Source organism: Typopeltis vanoorti, chromosome 20 (genome assembly GCF_054136105.1).
Source record: "Typopeltis vanoorti isolate ZY-2024b chromosome 20, IOZ_Tvanoo_1.0, whole genome shotgun sequence".
Taxonomy (NCBI): Eukaryota; Metazoa; Arthropoda; class Arachnida; order Uropygi; family Thelyphonidae; genus Typopeltis; species Typopeltis vanoorti.
This window is the reverse complement of record NC_143568.1, coordinates 38139267-38161799: the sequence shown is the minus strand read 5'-3', so window position 1 is coordinate 38161799 and position 22533 is coordinate 38139267. Positions and strand designations below refer to the sequence as shown.

The following is a 22533-nucleotide window of genomic DNA, read 5'->3' as shown; positions in this document are numbered from 1 at the left end:
ATACTGAACTATCTACTAAAGGAAGTTACAAATCAAGCACTAGATATAATTGAAAAATTAAGTTGTATTTTGTCCAGACTCACATTTTCATGGATTACCAAAGATCCATAAAGATGGTATTCATCTTTGATCCATTGTGGACTGCACAGATTCCATTAATATGCATAAAAATAAAAAAGAAAATTAACATGCCCAACTTATCGTATATCCAAATTTTTAACAAAACTATTAAAAGTCCACATTTGTTATTTAAGTCAGAACATGTACTTGGATAAAGAAAATACAAATGGTAATAACACTATGGAAAGAGTGCAGAAATCACAAAGGCTACACCATTTGGTGCAGTTCCAAAGGATCCCAAACGTAATGAGCAGCTGAAGGATGTTCTATAAAAAAGGAAACTTGGGTGGTATCTGCAATATAACTGAAAGCAAACTTGTTAAGAAAATTATTAATGTTGGGAGAAGGGTGAGGACTATCTACTTTTCTAGTGGGCAGATGAACAAATGTTCATCTACTGACCAGATAGATCATTATTCACATTAAATGCTCTGGCATTTTTTCCACCATGATCAATGAAACTGTAAAAGCAAAGCCAATTTGAGATGCGAATGTTGAACATATGTTCTTATTTAACAACAGTCAAAACATTTACTGCATAATTATTCAGCCAAGTCTCAAAAAGCAGATGGTGTTACTCCAGGAAGATAAATTTTTAAAAATAGCAGCAACTTGCAATCACACACCATTCTTCCATTCATCCCTCAGATGACAGGAAATCTGATTCCTGTTATTAATCTAACCTGCAGTGAGATGTATCAAGTGATCAAACCCAAATTAGCATTCACCATATGGATGAGTAGATTTTAGTTAACTGTTTTTGAGAGGATAACTAGGGTGAACAGCAAAATGTTAGTTATTGGAACAAATATCACAAATGTTTAAGCAGACACTAAGATAAATGCAGATATATTTATTAGTAATGAGTAAATTAGAATAATCTATTAGCAATAATAAATAATTTATTATTTATTATTGCTAATCAATAATAAATAATAAATCAATAATAAAACATGTCCAATCCTCCCTGGATATTGAACACGTATGGGCTAGCAGTTTGGGATGTAAATGACCAAACCATATTTCTTACTGGCTTAAACTAAAATACAAAATGATGATGCAACATGACAGAATATAATGCCACCTGGAATTGTTTTTAACACAGAAACCAGGTTTAGCAGTTAGTTATTGGAACAAATACCACAAACTCCAAATCAACATCAGCAGAATTCACGAATGACACCATCAATGAGAAGCATCCAAGGAAAAGAAATGGAAATGGCACAAGAACTGAAGAAATCACATAATGTACCAGGAAAGCATCTGGCACGCTTGGAATTGAGAGAGAAATTTACCAATGGCACAAATGACAGATAGCATATATGTCAACAAAAAGTGACAATTTTACAAAATAATATGCATCATTAACTTCTTAACTTTAAATTCAATTTTTTTTAAAATTTTAATTAACCAAGTAAAATATTTCAGCTATTTAGGCACAATTTTTAATGAAGATAGCACACTAAATATGGAAATAGATGACAGAATTAGCAGAGCCGGCATGGTGGAACGTGAACTGAATAAATTTATACAGAATAAGGGAAAAATTATTCATAACACTAGACAGTGTCAAAACCAATTTTAACTTATCGATCTGAGAGCTAGGTTAGAAAATAAAGCACTTGATCAAAGACTGAAGACCACAAATACGAGTTGCGAGAAAAATTAGAGGATTAAACAGATGGTATCAGTAGCAGAACCACATTAAAAATTTGGATATTAGGAAGGAACTTGCCAGTGTCAGCATTCAGGAATGTGTGAACCGAGTTAATCTAAAGTGATACAGCATGATCAACTTACACACAATGAAGAGGAAAGGTTGGCAAAACAAAACAATTGCTTTTTTAGAAGGATGGCAGGGAAAAAAAGACCGAAAGACCTCTTAGTGACTATTCTAGCCTGCTGCATATAATTTTCATAATGCACATCATCCTTATGCACATGGTATTCCTTCCACATCATCCTTTTCTTACAAATCTCTTGCTTAATAACATTACACATCCATTTGACTCCTACCCTACTTATTCTTCAAACTCTCAGGATACACTCTGATATCGCATCATTTAAGTGCTTCCCAAGCACTGTCAATATTCTTCCCATCAATCATCCGATCCCATTCCACTGAACTTAGTATACTCCTCACTTAATCATAATTTCCTGCTTTGTAGTTCAGCATGTAACTTTCTCTGAATGGAACATTCATAAACTTAGTCACTTCCCAAGAGAGCACTACATGATCACTGTCACTAACCGGAGGCTGAATAGTTATGTCTTTAACTGAAACACCCTCTGACACTATAATCAAATCTAAAACTCTGACCTTGAGTTCCTTCTGTCACATTCTGCTCATGAGATTCTACTGCTACCCAATCAATATTTGGATAATTAAAGTCTCCCATTATGATTACTCTTTTTGTGTTCATCTTTTCTATTTTTTGGCGATGCATTTTTTTTCATCACTAGCAACCAATCCACCAGGTCTGTAACAACACCCCACTATGTAATTGATCTTGTTAGATTCCACCTCACACCAGATGGCTTCAAACTCACTGCCACATGAAACACTGTCAGTAGTACCACAGTCATAGGTCTCAACTCTAACTGGATTCAAGTCATCCAATATCATCAGCAGCATGCCCCCTCCTCTCCTATCCTTCTTCCTGAAAATAATGTACCCTTTATACTCGATACCAGTTAATATGTCTGATTTTGATAGCCAGGTCTCACTAATGCCTACAATCTGAAGTCCCAACATACTAACTGAGGCAAGAAACTCTACCCCCTTTGTTTCTGATACTCCTAGCATTTGTGTACAAACAATAATCTACCTGCATGTTCTTTTGTATACTCTTGTCTGCAGTTCTGCATGACACAGTTGGACAACTTGCAGATCTCTATTCTTCTCTAGTGCCTTATACATGTAGACATCTTTGCACATGTTTGGTGGTCTGAACCGTACGAACACAAAGTCGAAATCATCCCCTTCTCGTAACAATACCACAATAAAGCCCACTCCTGTCATTAAGTGGACAGATTCAGTAATGAATCTCTCCCAGAAAAACAAAGAATAAGATCTGGTGTATTAATTTTAACAAATAGATTAATTTGGAGTAGAACTGTCAACATGAAATAGGTAATGATGTGAACTTCTCATGTAGTATTATCATAATATCCTGTGCACTCCCTGAGCATATCAGGAATTTGATGATAATGACAAAGGCATAGCAATGGATTAGTAATAAAAAAAAAAACCTTACATGTTCAAGTTTTTACTAAACCTAAAATTCTTGCTTACCTTATAAATGCCATCATATCTGTTTCCATTCTCTGGAGCATATGAAGAATGCTTACGGCCCTTACAATTACGGACTACACGAACAGGTTTGCCTTCTTTCCAATTTTTAGCTTCAGCTCCTCCTTTGCTATTTAATGGAGCAGCACAATTCAAGGCTAGAGCTCTGAATTCAAGGTTTAATAAAATACAATGATTATTAAGACTGGTTTGTTAGAATTTAATTCTGATGACTTAAAAATTAATTACAATACTGACAGTACAAAAAAAAATCATTATTTGAAAAATAAGTAAAATAAGAATTAAGTGACACACACACACACTGCTTAGAAAGAAGTTAAAAGCACCCCCCCCCCCCCGGCCATGGGTAAGATGATTTGTGCAATGTAAAAAGTTACATGCTTGTACTGTCCGACCACAGATAAGAGAACCTCAGTTGGAAATGTGCCAAAAAGAGTCAATTCATGTTGAAGGGGAGAAAGAAATAAGGTGATGTACGAATTGGTCACCAACACGAGAAATCGCGTGCTTTATACATAAAATTTTCCAACTGTCATACAAGCAAAATAGTTACCACTTTATAAACTACAATATTCATAAAAGAGAAGTTAATTTTCTGATGTGTAATAATAAACAACTCATCCCACAATACGGACTGATTACCCTCGGAATGGATTCTCCTTCTTCTGACATGCGCAGAAGCATCAAAGGGTCTCACAGCATCTGTGGTCGCACAGTATCTAGTATAAATTGGAGGAATATGATGCTCTCAAGTCAGTGCAACTGTGTCCAGGTGAAGTAGCTGTGAGAAGGGAACTGACAGAGTTTAAAAAAAGCACTGTGATAGCATGCCATGTTGCAGGCCTATCTGTGGAAAATTGTTGACAAATTGGGCCATCCCAGGTCAACAGTCACTGATACCATACTGAGGAAGTGCAGGAAGTAAACGGTAAGTGCCACACTGCTAGGGAAAATGCATTACCAGATTAACTCCCAATACTGTAGGCAACTGCTATAGTGATTTTTCTTTAGATAGTTAACATCGTTATGGAGAGGTTTCCAGAGAAATCTCTTTTTTAACTTCATCCCACTCAGACTTATTAGTATGTATGCAATACAGACAATGTGCTCTGTAGGAGTCCTGACAGATAACAGATTAATTTTGAGGCAAACTAGGAATTGAAAACTAAGAATTCACCAAAACAGTTTAAAAAAACCTACATCAAAAATCCAATCAAAAAAAAAAAAAAAAAAAAACATAAAACACAACAGAAATCCAACCAAACAACCCACCAACACTAATTCTTATCAAAAAATCAAGTTTCCACATCCACTTCACTAACAGTTATTGCCTAAACAGCAAAATAAATTGTGCAACACCATCTACAGTCATTCTAAACCAGAATTACTATTCCTTTCAGAAATTTAATTGCAAGCTCAACAGCCACTGTCTGCCTCAACTGCACAAACTACACATTAACAGCTCTTTCTACTACAAGGGTAGCAATTGTGCATTCGTGAGAACTGACAAACCAACTGCAAATCTTTGAATCCCCACTATTTGATCTGCTCTGGCTCAAAATTTCTCCCCCAAATCAACATGCCCTTTTCATATGCTCCCTCAATCGCTCTCCAAACTCCATCAACCACTCTGACCTCTTCAACTTTCTCTCTCTAAAGCTTGACTTTCTACAGTGGAAGTATCCCAATAGTGAGGTCATCCTTCTCAGGAGACTTCAATGTCCCTAATTCATATTGGCTCCCCTTTTTCAGTTTTGCAGATCAAGCAGGCAGGGATGCTCAGGTGTTTTCGATCAGCAATGACCAGATCAATCTTCCCAGCAGAATGCAAGCCAACCCTTTCAATTTGCCAACACACCTGAACTCTTCCCAACAAGCTTCCCTTCCAGGTATACTTTTGGTGTCAGTTCTCCTCTTGGAAACTTGGACCACAACCTCATACAAGTCTCTTTTGGCTGCAGAACAACCTACCAACCAGTTCAGAGCCTCATATCCTTTGGCATTACAAGGATACCAGGAGAACCTCCATTACTTCTATATCTCCTTTCTATGGTCCGACAATTGCTTCAGTTCTTATGATCCAAACACATGCTCAGACTGAATAACAGAAATCATCCTTACAGAAATTCAGGCTTTCATCCCCTATTCCAGTGCAAACTCTCAGCCACCATCCAAGCTTTGGTTCTCAAAAGTGTTCCAATGCTGTAAGAGAAAAAAATCTCTGCTTACCACAATTGGCTCAAGACCAAAACTCCAGCTGCCCTCTCTGCCTATACTGCAGCCCACAACAGTTGTAAAAGAATCATCACCAAGTTGAAGTAAGATCTGAAAGGGCCAAATGCTGCAAACTTGCCTCCTGACCAAATGGTAGTCACTCCTGGTCCTTGCCAAGGCCACTGAGTGCTTTCTGTCCATCAAAGTTTCCACTACTCTCACATCCAGATGGTACTGTAGTCACCTCACCAAAAGATAAGGCTAACTTACTTGAATCACTCTTCTCTTCCAATTCCTGGATTGATGATCTGGGCAAAGTTCCCTCCACTCCATAAAGAACGGCTCCCTTCATGTCTCCCATAGTCTTCTGACAAAAAGAAATTCGAACCATCCTTAACAACCTGAACACAAACAAGGCATCTGGTCCTGATGGTATCCCACCCATTGTGTTAAAAAGTTATGCCTCTGAACCAACACACCTATCCTGTATCGCCTCTTCAATCTATCCGATTCAACTGGCATCTACCCAACAACATGGAAACAAGTCCACATCCAGCCCATCCCAAAGAAAGGTGATAAAAGTCAACCAACGAACTACCGTCCAAATGCTCTGACTTCTGTTCTCTCAAAATTATGGAGGTCATCACCAACCAACTCTTGAACCACCTAGAGACATACCAACTAATCAGTCGCTGGCAGCATGGATTCCCCCCAATCACGATCTACAGCTGATCTTTCTTTCACCACCTGAACTCAAGTCATGGAGAAATTTGGAGAAACTCACATGGTTGCTCTCGACATTTCAAAAGCATCTGATCAGGTTTGGCACAGGGGCCTACTCACCAAACTGCCATCCTATGGTCTGCCATTCCCACTCTGCAATTGGATTGCCAACTTTCTCACTAGTCGCTCACTACATGTCATAGTGAACAGTTTATTCTCTTTAGATTTCCCTACCAATGTAAGAGTACCCTAGGGTTCTGTTCTTTCACCCACTCTCTTCCTCTTGTATATAAACGGCCTGCTCTCCCAGACTTCCAATCCTATTCCTAGCTTTGCTGATGACAGTACAGTCCATTCCTCTTTTTCATTTGACAAACCTATTAGTGCTCAAGTATTAGAATCCTCAAGATTTACCACAACCTGAACTCAGATCTCCAAGCTATATCCCAGTGGGGCAACCTTGTAAATTTCAGTTGTGTCTGATCTCTCACAAGAAAGAGCTTGCATCCCTTCCCTTTACCTTCAGTAATACTGAGATATCCAAAAACAATCAGATTTCTCTTCTTGGACTGACTTGCACCTCTGATCTTTCCTGGCACAACCATATTTCAACTATATCTCCTGCAGCTGCCAAAAAGCTTGGTGTACTTTTTCACACAAGCCACTACTTCACACCTGCTAACTCTATACAAAGCCCAAATCTATCCAGCCATGGAATATTGCTCCCATATTTGGGATGGTGCACCAAAAACCTAAGATTGCTTGATTCTATCAAGAAGAGGGTAATGCAGCTAATGATTGATTGCTCTCTCACATGCATTCAGTTTCTGCCTTATGCCTCTTCTACAGATACTTTCATGGACAGGGCCCTGCTGAATCTGCCACTATTATTCCTCACTCTCCTCCAAAATCATTAAAATAAGAACTACTTCTAACCAACACCCTTTTACAGTCCATCTTAAAACTAACTGAACTAACTTCACTGCCTCCTATTCCATCTACTTCTGTCCTTTGGAAGCCTTCCCCCAAAGATTACAACCCTCAGCTGTTCAAGCAAAATGTGAACAGACTCCTTTCTTCTATTCCTCTTGCCCACACATGCCACTAGTGTGCATAGGTCCTGTGGCCTTTCATGGGTGGACCAGCTATAAAAAAAATAAGCTTTTCATGTTGTACTTCATAATACCCTCTAATGGTACATATTAGAAATTAGATAATGAAAAATAAAAAGCCTCCTATGGAAGATAGTGTTTATTATTAGGGGAAGAAGGAAAGAAGCCTTTAATATACTACATTATAATTTTTTTCTCTCTGATATTTTACACTAAAGAAAATTCCAAATGAAATATAACAGTTAAATAAAATTATTAATGAAGACACATACTTATTCATTCTTGTTAAAGACTGATCACACGACTGTTCAGCAGTCCTTTTATTTCCAGAGAGGTCACGTCCTCCACTTCCAGTATACTTAAACTGATCTCCCTCATCCTAATATGATAATAAAAATCTGTTCAAGAAGCAATTATGGAGAGAAAAATATATATCAGAAATGTATTTATTAGAAATTCTCAAGGAATTTTGTAATTGGATGATAAGAGAATTCACAGAAAAAAAAAATTGTGATGGAAGCAAAGGGGAAACATATACTGTTAATATTTATAATACAGTAGAATTATTGAATTATTTATAATACAGAAGAAATTATTGTGATCATGGATAATATTATCAATCAGCTATTGTTATCAAAATCAGATGGTCCCAAAACACACGATTTAAAATGAATTTAAAATAATCCATTTATCATAATAGTCAGAAAAAGACAGAGAATCATGGAATAAATTTGTTTCTAATTTAGAACATGATTTATATAAAATAAGACCCAATGTATATAAGATTTTGAAACACCTAAATGCAGATACCAAAGAAAACATAAAATTAAACACAATTGAAATTAGAAGAATTTCTAAATTACTACACAGAACTGTGGCCAGACAAATATTTTAAAAAAGACAACTGGCAAACAATTAATAAAAATGAAAAGGAAATAACTAAAGAAGAATTAGAAATCAGCCTGAAAGAAACAAGAAAAGGAAAATCACCTGGAGAAGATAAGCTAGGTTCAGAACTATATAAATACGCAGGAACAAGATTCAAAGAAAGACTCTTATTTTTAAATAAAATTTATTCAACTGGTATCCCCCCCCCCCCAACAGAATGGAAAAAAGAAATTGTGATTCCTATCTTTAAAAAAGGTAATAGAGATGACCCTAAAAACTATAGAGGTATCAGTATACTAAATTCCTGTTACAAAATATATAGCAGAATCTTAAATAGCAAACCAATGAAATATTCCAAAAACTTTATTTTAGTAGTACAGAATGGATTTAGAAAAGGACGATCATGTATAAACCCAGCATTTTGCCTAAAATTAATAATAGAGAAAAGAAGAGAATACAATTTAGAAACACATGTTGCATTTATTGACTTTGAAAAAGCATTTGACAAAGTTAAAAGAAACATATTATTTAACATATTAAAAGAAAGACAAATACCAAATAATATCCTAAAAGCTATCACAAGTATATACGAAAATAATCAAATACAAATAAGATTAAATCATGAGCTATCCTATACAAGAGAGATAAACCAAGGGGTCCGACAGGGATGTCCCCTCTCGAGAACTCTTTTTAATATCTACTTAAATGAAATAATAATAAAATGGAGCAAAAATTTACATCAAGGAATTAAACTTTCACCTACAGTTAACTTAAACACGCTCCTCTTTGCAGACGACCAAATAATAATTACAAATTCTGAAGATAACTTACAGAAAGCTATTCTAAATCTAAATGAGATATCCAAAGATTATGGTATGATAATATCAACGGAAAAATCAAAAACTATGGCCTTTAAAGGACAAGATCCAGCAAGAACTAAAATAGTATTAGATAACAAGATCTTAGAACAGGTGAATTCATTTAACTACCTAGGATGTATGATCACTTATGAAAATGAAAAAGATATAAACATAAAAATTGCAAAATATTTAAAAATAACAGGAGTAATTAACTCTATTTAAACCAAACCTAGTTCAAAAACAAACCAGGCTAAAAGTATACAATACATTAGCCCTACCGGTCTTAATGTATGGAAGTGAAATCTGGACAATAGAACAAAAAGACAAACAAAGATTAACAACAGCAGAAATGAAGTTTATGAGAAAAACTGCAAAGTATACCCTATTTGATCACAAAAGAAACGAAGATATTATGAAAGAATTAAACCAAGAACCAGTAATTGAAAAATTTAAAAATATAAACATAGATGGATGGAACACGTTCAAAGAATGAAAACAGAAAAATTACCAAAACAAGCCTTAAAGTACAAGCCATTAGGAAAAAGAAAACCAGGACGTCCTCTTAAACGATGACTTCTAAGGCCGGAACAGGCCATATTAGGCCTAAATCCTTGATACGTATGATGATGATGATGATTTATCATAATCAAAGTTCCGGTTATTGTGATCAAAATCCTCGAATGTTTAGCCTTTTGCATCTCAGAATTCTAAGAAATAAGGGTTAATCGGGAGAAAATTTGACAAAGAATAGAATATGTCAAAATCTGACATTTTGTCTTCTTTTAATCTTAAATCTTCCACAAATGCAAGGGGGTATAAATACAGTCTAAATGTGATTTTGAGTTTATTTTCTTGCTCTCTTTCAGTTAATGAATTTGACTTTAAGTGCTCGTTAAAACAGCCCTTAGCATATGGCAAAAGTAAGTAAAAAACAAAAAGATTTATCTTTTCAAGAAAGCAAAGAATTTTGCAGTGCTATGATAAGTTGTCCGAAATGAGTCAGCGAAGTGCAGCTGTACATTTAAAAATTTCACAACCACTCTTGTCTAACATCTTAAAAAACAGATCAAACATTGAAACTTCAGCTCTTACTAATGAGAACATGAATCGGAAGAAAGTCCAGATTACATTATACCACCTTTGCCACTAGTTGCTCCAGTCCTGAAAATACTTCAGGCGCAAACTTTGTTTGCTTACACTTGGATAAAGGATTAAACCAAATATATAATTGGTAGCATAGCCAAGTGAAAAAACTTCCATTAACATTAACAATCTTTTGCCACTTCAAAATCAGTTTCCAAAACCTTGATAATTTGCTTGCTACTATTCAGAGTTTTGGTACAGGCAGAAAACAAAGGCAATTTTGATGAAAACAATTACGATATGCTTGATCAGTCTTGATCAGCTTGACTGAGGATAACGAGACAGCAGTAGTGGTCTGCTTTAGTAAATATTTGCATATTATGTCCAGCTTAGTCTGCATAGATTTCCTTTTCTTTTCAGCATAAATTTCTCTGTAACAAGGGTGAGAATTTTAAATAGAATGGGGAATAAAATATTTTAATACCTATAAAAATGTTTCTTTGATACTTTTAGTGAAAATGTCACGAGATAGAAAACAGTAATTCAATCAATGAAATTAAGTATAAAACTAAAAACATAATATTTAGCTTTTACTAGACAACGCAAGTATGGGGATGGCTACACAAATGTTGTCCACTATAAGAAGAAATGAAGAACACCACATGTGATCTGAACTGGTAAGAAGACAAACAACGTCCACATTAAGTCTTTGACTTAGGGGTTCTGTTCCAACAATCCCGTCAAAAGTTGAAAAGTGAGTCAGAAATTACTAATATGAACCATAAGGATATGTTAATAATGGACATGCTTAAATATGTAGATCTGTTTTAACTGATTTTACTCTTTTCATGTCAGTTTGTTTAACGGTATTGATTCACTATACAAGAATAATCATTCAGATTATTCTTGTGCCAAAAAAAGAAATGGATACTGTAAAAGAGCAATACTATGCAGCCTTTCTTTAAGTGTCTATTTCTTAATTATTAAAGCACACAAAGGTAATGCAACTGTGCTTATGAAACAAACAATATGAAATCAAAAATGCATATTCTTTTTTAATGTCAGTTTACATACAAAATCAACAAACTCAGGCCTTTTCATATAAAAATACTCAACATATATGGAGAACCAAAAATTCACAAACAAGATACATCCCTGCACCCAACTGTGGATAGTACAGGGTGTCCCAAAATTCACGCAAGATTTAAATTTAGCGCCATTTGTGCGGTAAAGTGTTGCCAACGAGAAAAAAAAGACAGTGTGACAGCTGACAGTTCAGGGTTATTAAAAATAGAGCGCTACACGAAAGAACAACGCATTTTCATTGTTGAGCAATATTTTAAAAATAATGAAGGTTTGGCAGCTACGATTCACAATTTTCGTACCAAATATGGTCGGAATAGTGATTTAACTTCATCAACTGTGAAAAGATTAATTAAAAAATTCAAGGAAACTGGATCAATTAGTGATCTTATACACTCTGGCCGTCCTTCAACAGAAAACATTAAAGCAGTTCGTGAGAGTGTTGCTGAGAGTCCAGGAACATCAATTTGGCACTGTGGTCTTGAATTGGGCATTTCCAGAAGCTCTCTACAGCGTATTCTCACGAAAGATTTGCATCTTTATGCTTACAAAGTTCAATTGACTCAAGAACTGAAGCCTACTGACCACACACAGTGAAGAGAGTTCGTTGAATGGATATGCTTATTTTTCGAACAAAATCATCTTCAGCGATGAGGCTCATTTTCATCTTGATGGCTTTGTTAATCGACAAAATTGTCGCATTTGGGGTTCAGAAAATCCACGAGTGATTGTTGAGAAACAAATGCATCCACAACGCGTCACTGTTTGGTGTGGATTTTGGGCTGGAGGCATCATCGGTCCATTCTTCTTCAAAAATGCGGCTGGTAAGGCAATAACAGTTAATGGTGCTCGCTATCGCGACATGATAATCCAGTTTTTTGTGCCTAAATTGCAAGATATGGATGTGGACGACATGTGGCTTCAACAAGATGGTGCCACATGCCATACAGCCCAAGAAACAATTCAATTACTGCATGAGTAATTTCCCGTTTTGATGATCAGAATTGGCTGCCCAGATCATGTGACTTAACGCCGTTGGACTTTTTTCTTTGGGTTTTTTTGAAGTCTAAGGTTTATGCCAACAAGTCCATGACCACCCACGCCTTGAAGGAGGAAATTGAGCGCTGTATCCACGAAATTCAGCCACATTTATGCAAAATGGTCATGGAAAATTTCGACAAAAGAGTGCGTATGTGCCAGCAAAGCCGTGGAGGCCATTTACCCGATATGCTATTCCATGCATAACCCTATACTGTATACTTTATGAATCAATAAGAAATTACAATTTTTAATTAAAAACCTGTGCTTTCTATCAAAATTACTTCTTGCGTGAATTTTGGGACAGCCTGTATAAACAGTCCTAAATACAAACTTCATAAACATTTGATCAAATTACTAGCTCCTTCAAAGGTAATACTTCCCTCTTTTATAAAAAATTCTTTTCACATAAAAAGCATATTAAAAGTCATACATAATGATTAGCCGTTATTACTTCTTCACTATTTACCAATGTACCATTTACTTGAGAACCTTGAATTGTTCAACTCATATTTCCCTCAGACATACTTGAATTATTCAAATTTACAGTATATGTGGGTTATGTTGCATGGAAAAGAAAGATATACAAACTAGATGGGGGTAGCTATTGGGTTCCTCCTTCCTGCCCCTCTCCCAGCCAATTTCTACACAAACAGTTACAAAAACAAGCAATGAATACAGCCACTCTCAACTCAGTGGTTTGGCTGTACTATGTTGAGGTGTTTGCTATTTGACCATGCAGTCCAAACATATTAGATACATTTTTAGTGCATTTAAATAGCCAATACCCTAAAATCTACTTCACAATCAAACAGTAAACTAATGACTGTCTGCCATTCCTAGATATTCTAGTCACATGCCTCCCTGATGAAAACTACACATACAGGGATATATTTGATGCTTTGATATGTGTGTGTGTGTGCGCGCGTATGTGTGTGTGGGAGGGGGGTTAAGAGAGCCAGCTTGTCAAAACAGCTGGCTAATTCTCTTACCCCCCCCCTCAGTGGACTTACCACACCCTATATAAAAAAAATTCTACTCATTTTAAAACCTTGATTGAAAATCTCGCTTTAAGTAATACAGATATATTGGTAAGCTTTGACATCACCTGTTTACCATCATTCTCTTAAATGACACCTTAACATGCTTAAAAAACGTTTTTACTTCTGATATTATAGATCTCTTCTCCTTTGCCATCAATTCTGGTTATTTTTCTTGGAAGAACAAAATTTACAAACAGATAGAGGAAACCACAATGGGTTCATCGCTCTCACTAATTTTTTCATGAAAAAAATTTGAAAATCGAGCCATAGACTCAGTCCCTCTCAAACATATCTGGCTAAGATATGTAGATGATATGTTCTCTATTTTCGGCCTCATGGCCCAGACACATTAGACTCCTTCCTTAATTGTCTATATCCAAGAATCCAGTTTACGATGGTAAAAGAAAATAACAACAGTTCACCCTTCCTAGGCACCACAGTAACACATCTTCCTAATGGTAACCTTTCCTTCACTGCATATAAAAAACCCACTCACACAGGCAGATACATTCACAAACTTTACAGCCACCACCCCTCTCAATATAGCATTATTAAAACTAATCAACATAGCCTATAATCTTTGTTCCAGTGGAAGCTCTCTTTCAACTGAACTCAACCATATACACGACACCTTCCTTTCCAATGGCTACAGTGATTACAGAATAAAAAAAATAATCAGTTCCAACCCCGTTCCTCGGCCATCGCTTCAGAAGGATTTCAGAAATGCCATCGGCATGCCCTATATCCGTGATACAACGGAAAAAAATAACCAGGTCTTTAAAAAAAAAAAATACATGGCTTTTAAACCAAACCGGAAACTTGCTCCCCATAGCTTCCTCCTCTCTCAGTGCCTGGAGTTTATAAATTATCCTGTTCTTGTAAGTTGGCTTACTTCAGACAGACTGGTAGATCAGCCACTATCCATTTAGATGAACATAAATCAAATATATGCAATCACAACTATGGTCAACCTGACCTTGCAGACCATGTATAAGACAACTCACAGGATCTTGTGGAAGAAAACCACTATGCTCCAACATAGAAAATTTAAAAAGGAAAGACTTTTTAGAATCTGCAACAGCACTTAATTTAGAGTCACCCAGCTGTGTCGTCTTTGTGTGTGTTACAAGAGTTATTTGTAATCCCTGAAGATGTCTCAGGGACTAAGACAAAAGAGTGGAACCGTTAAAATTAGTTTTTAATCCTTTCATAGTGCTGTAAATATTCCATTAAATTTCCAACATGATGTCATCCCAGCACTTAAACCTTAACACATGGGTTGTGAAGCTGAAGGTTAAGAGATTTGTCATTTCATGCATGCAGTCTATTTCTCTGACTTTTAAGATAAGATGAAAATGGCAGAGACAGGAAATATATATTAATGGACCTTTGTATCTTTGCTACTTAATACAATTCCTCTATAAATCATAGCCTCAAAGTGTCCGCACATCCTACTACTTAAACTGCCAGGAAATGCATGTAACAATTCCACTGCTTTCATGAATAAGCAAAGCAATGGTTGACAATGAGCAAAACATCTACCACCTAGGCATTTCCAAACATCCATAGCACAATAGAATTTGAACCTATAAACTGTAGGTTTGTTGAAAAGAAGAAATGCTATACACTAGGCCAGCATGTGGTAGTTAAAAAGCTTCCAACACTATCAACTATAAGTGAGAAATGAATTATAGAGGTGGGGGATGAAGAGGAAAAAAAGGTCTTCAATTAAAAGGCTATGAAATACAAACTCTGAAATAGTTCATGTTTTTGAAGTATTTTGCTAAGATATAACAACCACGTTTTTTAAAAAATGAAATTATATAATGGTAGTAAAAGAGGATAGGTGTACATATACTAAGAATACATAACACATAGAAAGTAATCATAATCAAGCAATATCTACTAGAAAAATCGAAGAGCACTTTTGACCATTTTCTTCCTATTGTGGTTGAAACATTCAGCCTTGATGGAGATAACAGACATACTTACTAAAGTTGAACAATAGCATATGATTGAGAACATCCATTCATTCATGGATGGTGTAGGATATTAAAATAAATATTTCACTGGCAGCATCTGTCAACAGGGTCAAATGATACAGTGAACAGACTGAGCTGAAACAAGATTGAATAAAATTATGATGTTGAGTATCTACTACTGCTAAATAGCAGCGTTTCTACATTTTTAAAATTAGTACCAGCCAATTTTAATAATTAAAAAAAAGCAAAGTTTATTTTATAAACTTTTCCTTTTAATTAGCATTTTATATAAAAGAAATCTTTGTTTAGGTACTTTATGTTGAAAACTGTTTGATTACAGTATTGACATCAAGCAATTGAAAAGGACTAACCTCAAATTTAGTTCTGTTGCTCTAACTTGAAAATCTTTACACAAGGAAATATTGTACTTTCTGACTAGTTTTCATGCCATTAAAACTGTAGCATTGTTTACAATAGTGATTTTGCAATAATTTTCCCATCAACATGTTATTTTGCTGCATCAGGCAGCAAAATAACATGTTGCAAAAAGTACAAAAAAAAAAAAAAAAAAAAAAAATGAAGGTCGTCTTATACATGGAGGGTAACCGGTTGAGAGACCCACAGTTGCCATGGCGAAACTGCCAGTACCTTGTCTCCATGAACAGGCTTCCTTAAATTATGCTTTCTTAACTCTGCCAATTGACGTCATTAACGGCTGATTGTGAATAAACCAATCAGAACTCTGAAAGCATTCATGTCTGCTCATTGGCAGGGTAAGTTAATGCATTAACAATATTTTGAACACTAGCCAATAAAAATGTCCAAAAATAAAAAATGATTGTCATATTCTTCAAAATTCAAGTTAACAAGTTAAAAGTCATCAATTATGCAAAAGAACGTGGAAATAAAGCTTCCGAGAAACATACCTCCTCCCACAGTCTATGATTAGACAGAGGAGAAAACAGGAAGAAAAACTACTCAAGATGCCAAAAAAAGAAGATGGCCTTAAGAGGAAAACCAGCAAAATGGCCAAACTTGGAGCAGAGGCTTAAGATTTGGATTATGGAGCAGCACCAGAGTGGGATATGTGTGTCAACCAAGCTTATTCAATCGAGGCAAAAAGGTTTACAAGAAAAATGAACATTGTTGATTTCATAGGAAACGCAAAATGGTGCTTCAACTTCATGACGAGAGAAAGGTTGGCCATGAGAACACGAACCAAGTTATCCCAGAAAATGCATCTTAGTATGTATCCTAAAAATATTACGTAATTACTAAACATACTTTGAATATTTAAAAAAAATATCAAATGTGTTTGTTTTATGTTAACAATATTGATTTCTCAATGTTGGTTTCAAAAAAGTAGGGTTCATCTTATAGATGGAAAAATACGGTATTTAATGTTTCACAGCTGTGGGGTCAAATGGTGAAAATATCATCAACATATCTGAGCCAGACTTTGGGTTGGGCTTTAGGCTTTTTTTTTAGGGGGGGGGGGGGGGGGGGGGAATGGCCAAACCTTCTTTTTGTAGGTAAATATTATTTGTGCCACAAGAAATACCCAGAGCAGAGTACGTGGGTAAAGAGGGTCATGATATCATGCAGAAATATGTTTTGTAATCATATTTCCGCATGATCAGATCAAATAGTATCATTGATCGGAACGTGAAAAAGGGCAGTTATGTCAAAAATAAATCTTTGTCATTGAGTGTGATGTTTCTAATCTTGTTTATGAAGTGTTGTGTATTTTTTATGCAGGAGGGGGAATGACTTACCAACTCCTTGAGTGTGACTGCTAATTTCTTGGCTAAGTGATAATTAGAGCTGTCGATTCCCTCCACTATCGGTCACAATAGCATGTTTCTTTTGTGTATTTTTGGCAGGCCATAAATTCTGGGAGCACAGGCATAATAAGTTTTTTGATTAATTCTGTTGTTTTGTTTTTGATGCAATTTATAGAGTTGTAATTCACCATTTGGTACATGTTGTGGTCGGATACCAACTGATTCATTTTTTTCCCGGTATGCTGTCCAATCAAGGACAATGGTAGCATTACCTTTATCTGCTTTTGTAATCATGATTGATGGGTTATTTTTTTAAGGATTTAAGGGCCAATTTTTCTTCCAGTAGATTGTAACTTAGTTGTTTATTAGAGTTCAGAGTTCAATATGTATGATGTTTTCATTCATATTTTGTCGGCTAAATTGGGGGGGGGGGGGGATTTTAGACCTCTTTCAATGTGATAAATAAAATCTAATTTGTTAACAGACCTTAGCACAATGCCATAGTTCAGGCCTTTCTCCAGAAGTGAAAGTTCCCTGGCATTAAGCTTGTAGCTGGATTTGTTGATCACTTGGTCATGGTACATTGATGGGAATGTGGTGAGCCCATGGCTGTACCTTCTTTTTGTGGGTAAAAATTATTTTGCCACATGAAATACCTGGAGTGGATTACATGGGCAAAGAGGGAAAACTCAAACAAAATAGATAGAAGATAATAAAAACAGGAGATGTCATTAAGCAGGAATTAAATAGACAAAACATGTTGGCGTGATTACCTTACTTAATAAAAAAATAATAATAATAAAGTTTTAAAAAATAGCACACATTAAAAATGGAAATTCGTCAGTTACTAGTTAAAATTCTCTACAGTCCTGTTATATTTGGATTAATTTTCTGTCCATTGACCAGGTTTTCTTGTGTTCACAGGTTTTTGCAGTTTGATCTTGTTGTTCTACACTAAAATGGTATATGGGTTACTGATGTGTCTTCCAGATCTTTGGAACTGTTAATCCATTATTCTTCTTGAGAACAGCATAGTGAACCAACATCTCACAAGCTTCTTTGAATTTAGCTTGTTGCTAAGTTTCAGTTGTGTAAGGGCTGGGTGCCTCTCCATTCAATTCTGTGACATGTTTGAAGTGCATGATCAGAAAGGACTGTTTTCTGTAATGAAGGAATTTAATGTGTCATTCATGTTCTTTTCTAAGTGATAATTAATGGTGTTGACTCTTTCAGCTATTGATCTACAGCTCTAATCATCACTTAAACCAAGAAACAAATGTCAACACCAGAACTGGTAGGTCATTTTTCCTCATACATCAAAAATATATAACACTTCATAAACAAAATTAGGAACATCACACATAGCGAAGATTTATTAGTCAGCTTTGGTATGAAAGCCTTTTTCATGAACGTCCCATTCAATGACATAGTTCTTCTGCTACACAAAAATTTTCCACCTGATATCACAGGCTCCTTTTTTTGCCTAGGTATTTCACTCACTCTGGTTATTTCATGTGAAAAAATAATTTATACAGTAGATTGAGCAACGAGCTCTGATTCGATTCTAAAACCCAAAGTCTGGATCATGTGCGTTGATAATATATTCATCATTTGGCTCCAAGGCTGCCTTTTAATGCATGTTTTTTAAACTTTTTATTACACCTTTTATTTATTTTTTAACCCTTCCTTTTTTTTTGCTCACAAGTGATAAAGCTAGGGTAAACAACTAACAGAACAGTTATGCTATAGCTTGTTAAAGCATATTGTAACGTACACTAAAACTGTGTTTGAGTGTACATGTAAATATACAACTAGTTCCCGACTTCACGAGTTAATTTGTTCCTAGCACACTCATAAAGGGAGAATTTATTCCCATAGACATAATATTAAACACAGGGGTTACATTCTTAAGAATAACAACAGTAATATTAAATAAAGGTCAACAAAACAAACTTTAAACGGTTTCATAGTTTAAAGTATCAAATTACTGTTAATATTTAAATAAATAGTGACATTTAGAATATTTCAATTATAGTTTAAATGTGTACAACAGTATGCAGAACTAAAGCTGCAATATTATTTGTCTTTACTGTTTCTTTTTATTAACACCGCTCTTTATAGTATTACTTTGTCCCGGCATACTGTATGGCATTAATAAGGAGAATAGCTTGACCAGACACCAAAAATAAAGAGCAACACAGCTGCTCAATATACAAAATGTCAGCGTGGTAAATGTTTTATATGACATTAGTGAGATGCATTTTCTTGTCCCAGCTACTTCTGCTAGGACAAACAAATATATGCACAGCACAACTGTATTGTATGTATGCATTAGCTTGAAATGCTGTAATTATGACTGTTTAGCATTTATTTATTGCAATTAAGTTACACATTTTTGATGCTGTTGATATTAGAGGAAAAATTGATGAACGACTTTGATATGTATATCATGTGTGCATGTATATACATATATATTAAATATATAGTGACTTCGTAAAAGTCATTATATGATTAAATGACTTCGTAACTTATCATGTTCAGTTTTACGTTTTGTTGTATAGGAGAATGTAATCAGAAAATTGTTAAATAATCCTTTATGTAAAAAAATATTGTATTGAGCCTTGGTTAAATTAATGTGGTGCATGATGTCATCAAGTAAAGCTATTAAATAATGTTAAATCAGTAAGTTAAGGCTAAGATTAGTGAGAAAATTCTGAGAATTGCCATGGATAGAAAATTTCAGAGCCCTGCAAAGAATGACATCATGTCCATAGGTCAATATGTGACCACAGTTGCCATGGACAAAGAATTCCAAAGACACGTGAAGGATGATGTCAGCATGTCCGAAAGAAAATACATGACCAGTTTCAAGAGATGTACACATGCGCACAACGTAAATTCAGGCCTATTAAAGTCAGTTTGCCAAAAAGAAGAAATTTGTCTTAGGATTCTCTTAGGTCATGTCTTACCTAAGTCCCCCTAACACCAAAAGTCGCTGTCAGAAGTGAAAGAGAAATGTTGTTTGGTCTTAGGATTCTCTAGGCTTTCTCTTGTCTGAGATCACTTCATTGCCAGGAATTAAAAGAGAAGTGTCATTTGTCATCTATCTGGATCGTTGCCACGTGGGAAAATTTCTGTAGAGTTGTCGTGGAAGGAAGGAGCTGCATATCACTGCTATGGTAAGGATCCAACAGAGAAAGGCCCAGCTGACCTCTTGAACAAGGAAAGAAATTAACAGGAAAACAGGAGCAAAACAGTAAGCAAAGATAAAGATAAGAACATTTTTGTGCGAACAATAAGATAGTGTGAAGGACTGCTAAAAAGGATTTTGTAAGTAATTGTATTACTGAAGGTATGTAAAGATTGTATGTGAAATATCTATGATTGTGAGATATCGTATAGTACTGGTAAATTTGGCCTATTACCGAACATGTCTTATAATCGAGTAATGTTATGTTAAATTATAAACTAGCTCTGAACTAACGTTCAGAGCTAGTTTATTTGAGTAGTTGTAATGAAATTGTAATGACTATTTTGTAAATATTCCTTTAGGCTTAATCAAATGAATAAACAACACACTGGACAGTATTTTGTCAATGCACTATCCTAAAAAATTTCAAACCTGCATAAGAGAGGTGTATATGATTCTTATTTTAGCCACGACTAATTAAAAGGATACATTTAAGCAGGGAATACGAACGATATATGCTTTGTCTTTGGTTAAACAACTTATAGTCTAACTGGTGCAGCGATTAAACAAATAAATTTTGTTAGACTGTAAAGCGTGAGAGATGAGAAAAATAAACATATGGCAGCAGTTCATAGCTTTAGGCAGTCAACCATTAGCAATAGTTAAGTAATAGAAGACACAAAGACAAAGCAGGGTAGTGGATGTATGTAGTATAACAAAAGGGCTCAGTCGACAAAGAATAAAGAGCGTATATAACCACAACATAAATTTTACAGTGGAACTGTTAGGTGTTATTTTGTCTTAGAAGTAATTCTTCCAAACTCAAAGTGAAAAATTATTCTCATATTGGTAATTACATGAATAGTAGTTAGTCAGTTTTCAAAATAAATATAATAATGAGGAAAAATAAATTATTATTTTCATTGAAAAGCAAGATTACCAAATCATCTTCATATCCTCCTGATAATACAATAGAATAAGCACCTTCTGATTCCCGGCCATGTATTCCTGCAACATGAGGTCGGTGAACACCTGCCTCTGAAACCTTGAGATGGAAGAAAAAGTCCTCTTACCTATTTTCTATAGTTTCAAAATTCTTATATTATACAATTTATTCTTTAATAGGGAGGCCTCAAGCCCAAAGAGATAGCACTGCATTTGAGATCCTACAATCTATGAACATATTCAGATATTACTTTAAATGCAAAACAAAGTAAAATTATGACATTAGCTCTCAATCTTAAGATTACATATGCTTATAGCTCTCTCTCTCCCTCTCTCTCTGCAGATACATAAAATTGAACAGAAAATATTACAAATAAGTTGGTGCGTAATAGCATTGTTTCAAATTCCCTATTTTTCATCTTTAAGGTGAAATTGATATTAGTGATAATGTAGGAGATATAACCAAAGCAAATTACAGAATACTGTAACTAAATAAATGATTTCAGGAAGGCATACGTCAATTCCTCTTTTTCTTTTTTTCCCAACCACGTGCGTGCATGCGTACACACACAAAGGTCTCCAAAACCTATAAAAACAACAGTGCAATGTGGGGGATCAAGTCTTTAGAGAAAGCAAAGAAATTTGTTAATGTGTTTCTTTCTGTGCACAAGTTTCCAGTTTCAGGCTCATCGTGTGTGATAGCCTGAGCTCACACACAACTGGATAAATTAAGCCACAAACTCTTAATTTGATATATCTAAAATTGGTTACATCTTGTACATTGCATGTCAAACATATCTATAGAAGTAACCTAAATGCTTACTCCTTCAGCTACTTAAATAATAAACTTTAATTAACTGATTATGTCAAGTTCTAGGATAAATTCTAATTGCTTAAATCCGCATAGCAACAAAATCACCATTTGCACAAGTTCAAGTGACTACTCTCCAGGCCACTGTTTCCTCAAGTGCAGCATGTGTACTCACAAGGGTATACAAAGATCTTGTCACCAAATTGTCAGATAAGTAATGGTCTACTTTGTAATTTATTTTGCAACAATTAAAAAATGTGTCTGTTGGCTTGTACTGAGTGGTATCCATTAGAGTTGCATTTAGTTGCAGGTATGATTATGTTCCAATCCTCAATCTTTGCATT

General features: G+C 35.2%; 1 protein-coding gene across 2 annotated transcripts in view; it reads right to left on the bottom strand.

Annotated features, from left to right (window-relative positions):
• Nucleotides 1–22533, bottom strand: part of LOC150095380 (E3 ubiquitin-protein ligase UHRF1-like) — a 253377-nt gene that overhangs the window by 50319 nt on the left and 180525 nt on the right. For both annotated transcript variants that reach the window (XM_090410065.1, XM_090410066.1), the window contains exons 9-11: nucleotides 21374–21478; nucleotides 7755–7861; nucleotides 3416–3578 (exon numbers count right to left, since the gene is read on the bottom strand). In XM_090410065.1, the coding sequence (XP_090266191.1) occupies nucleotides 3416–3578; nucleotides 7755–7861; nucleotides 21374–21478 (375 nt within the window). The remainder of the gene's footprint in view (nucleotides 1–3415; nucleotides 3579–7754; nucleotides 7862–21373; nucleotides 21479–22533) is intronic.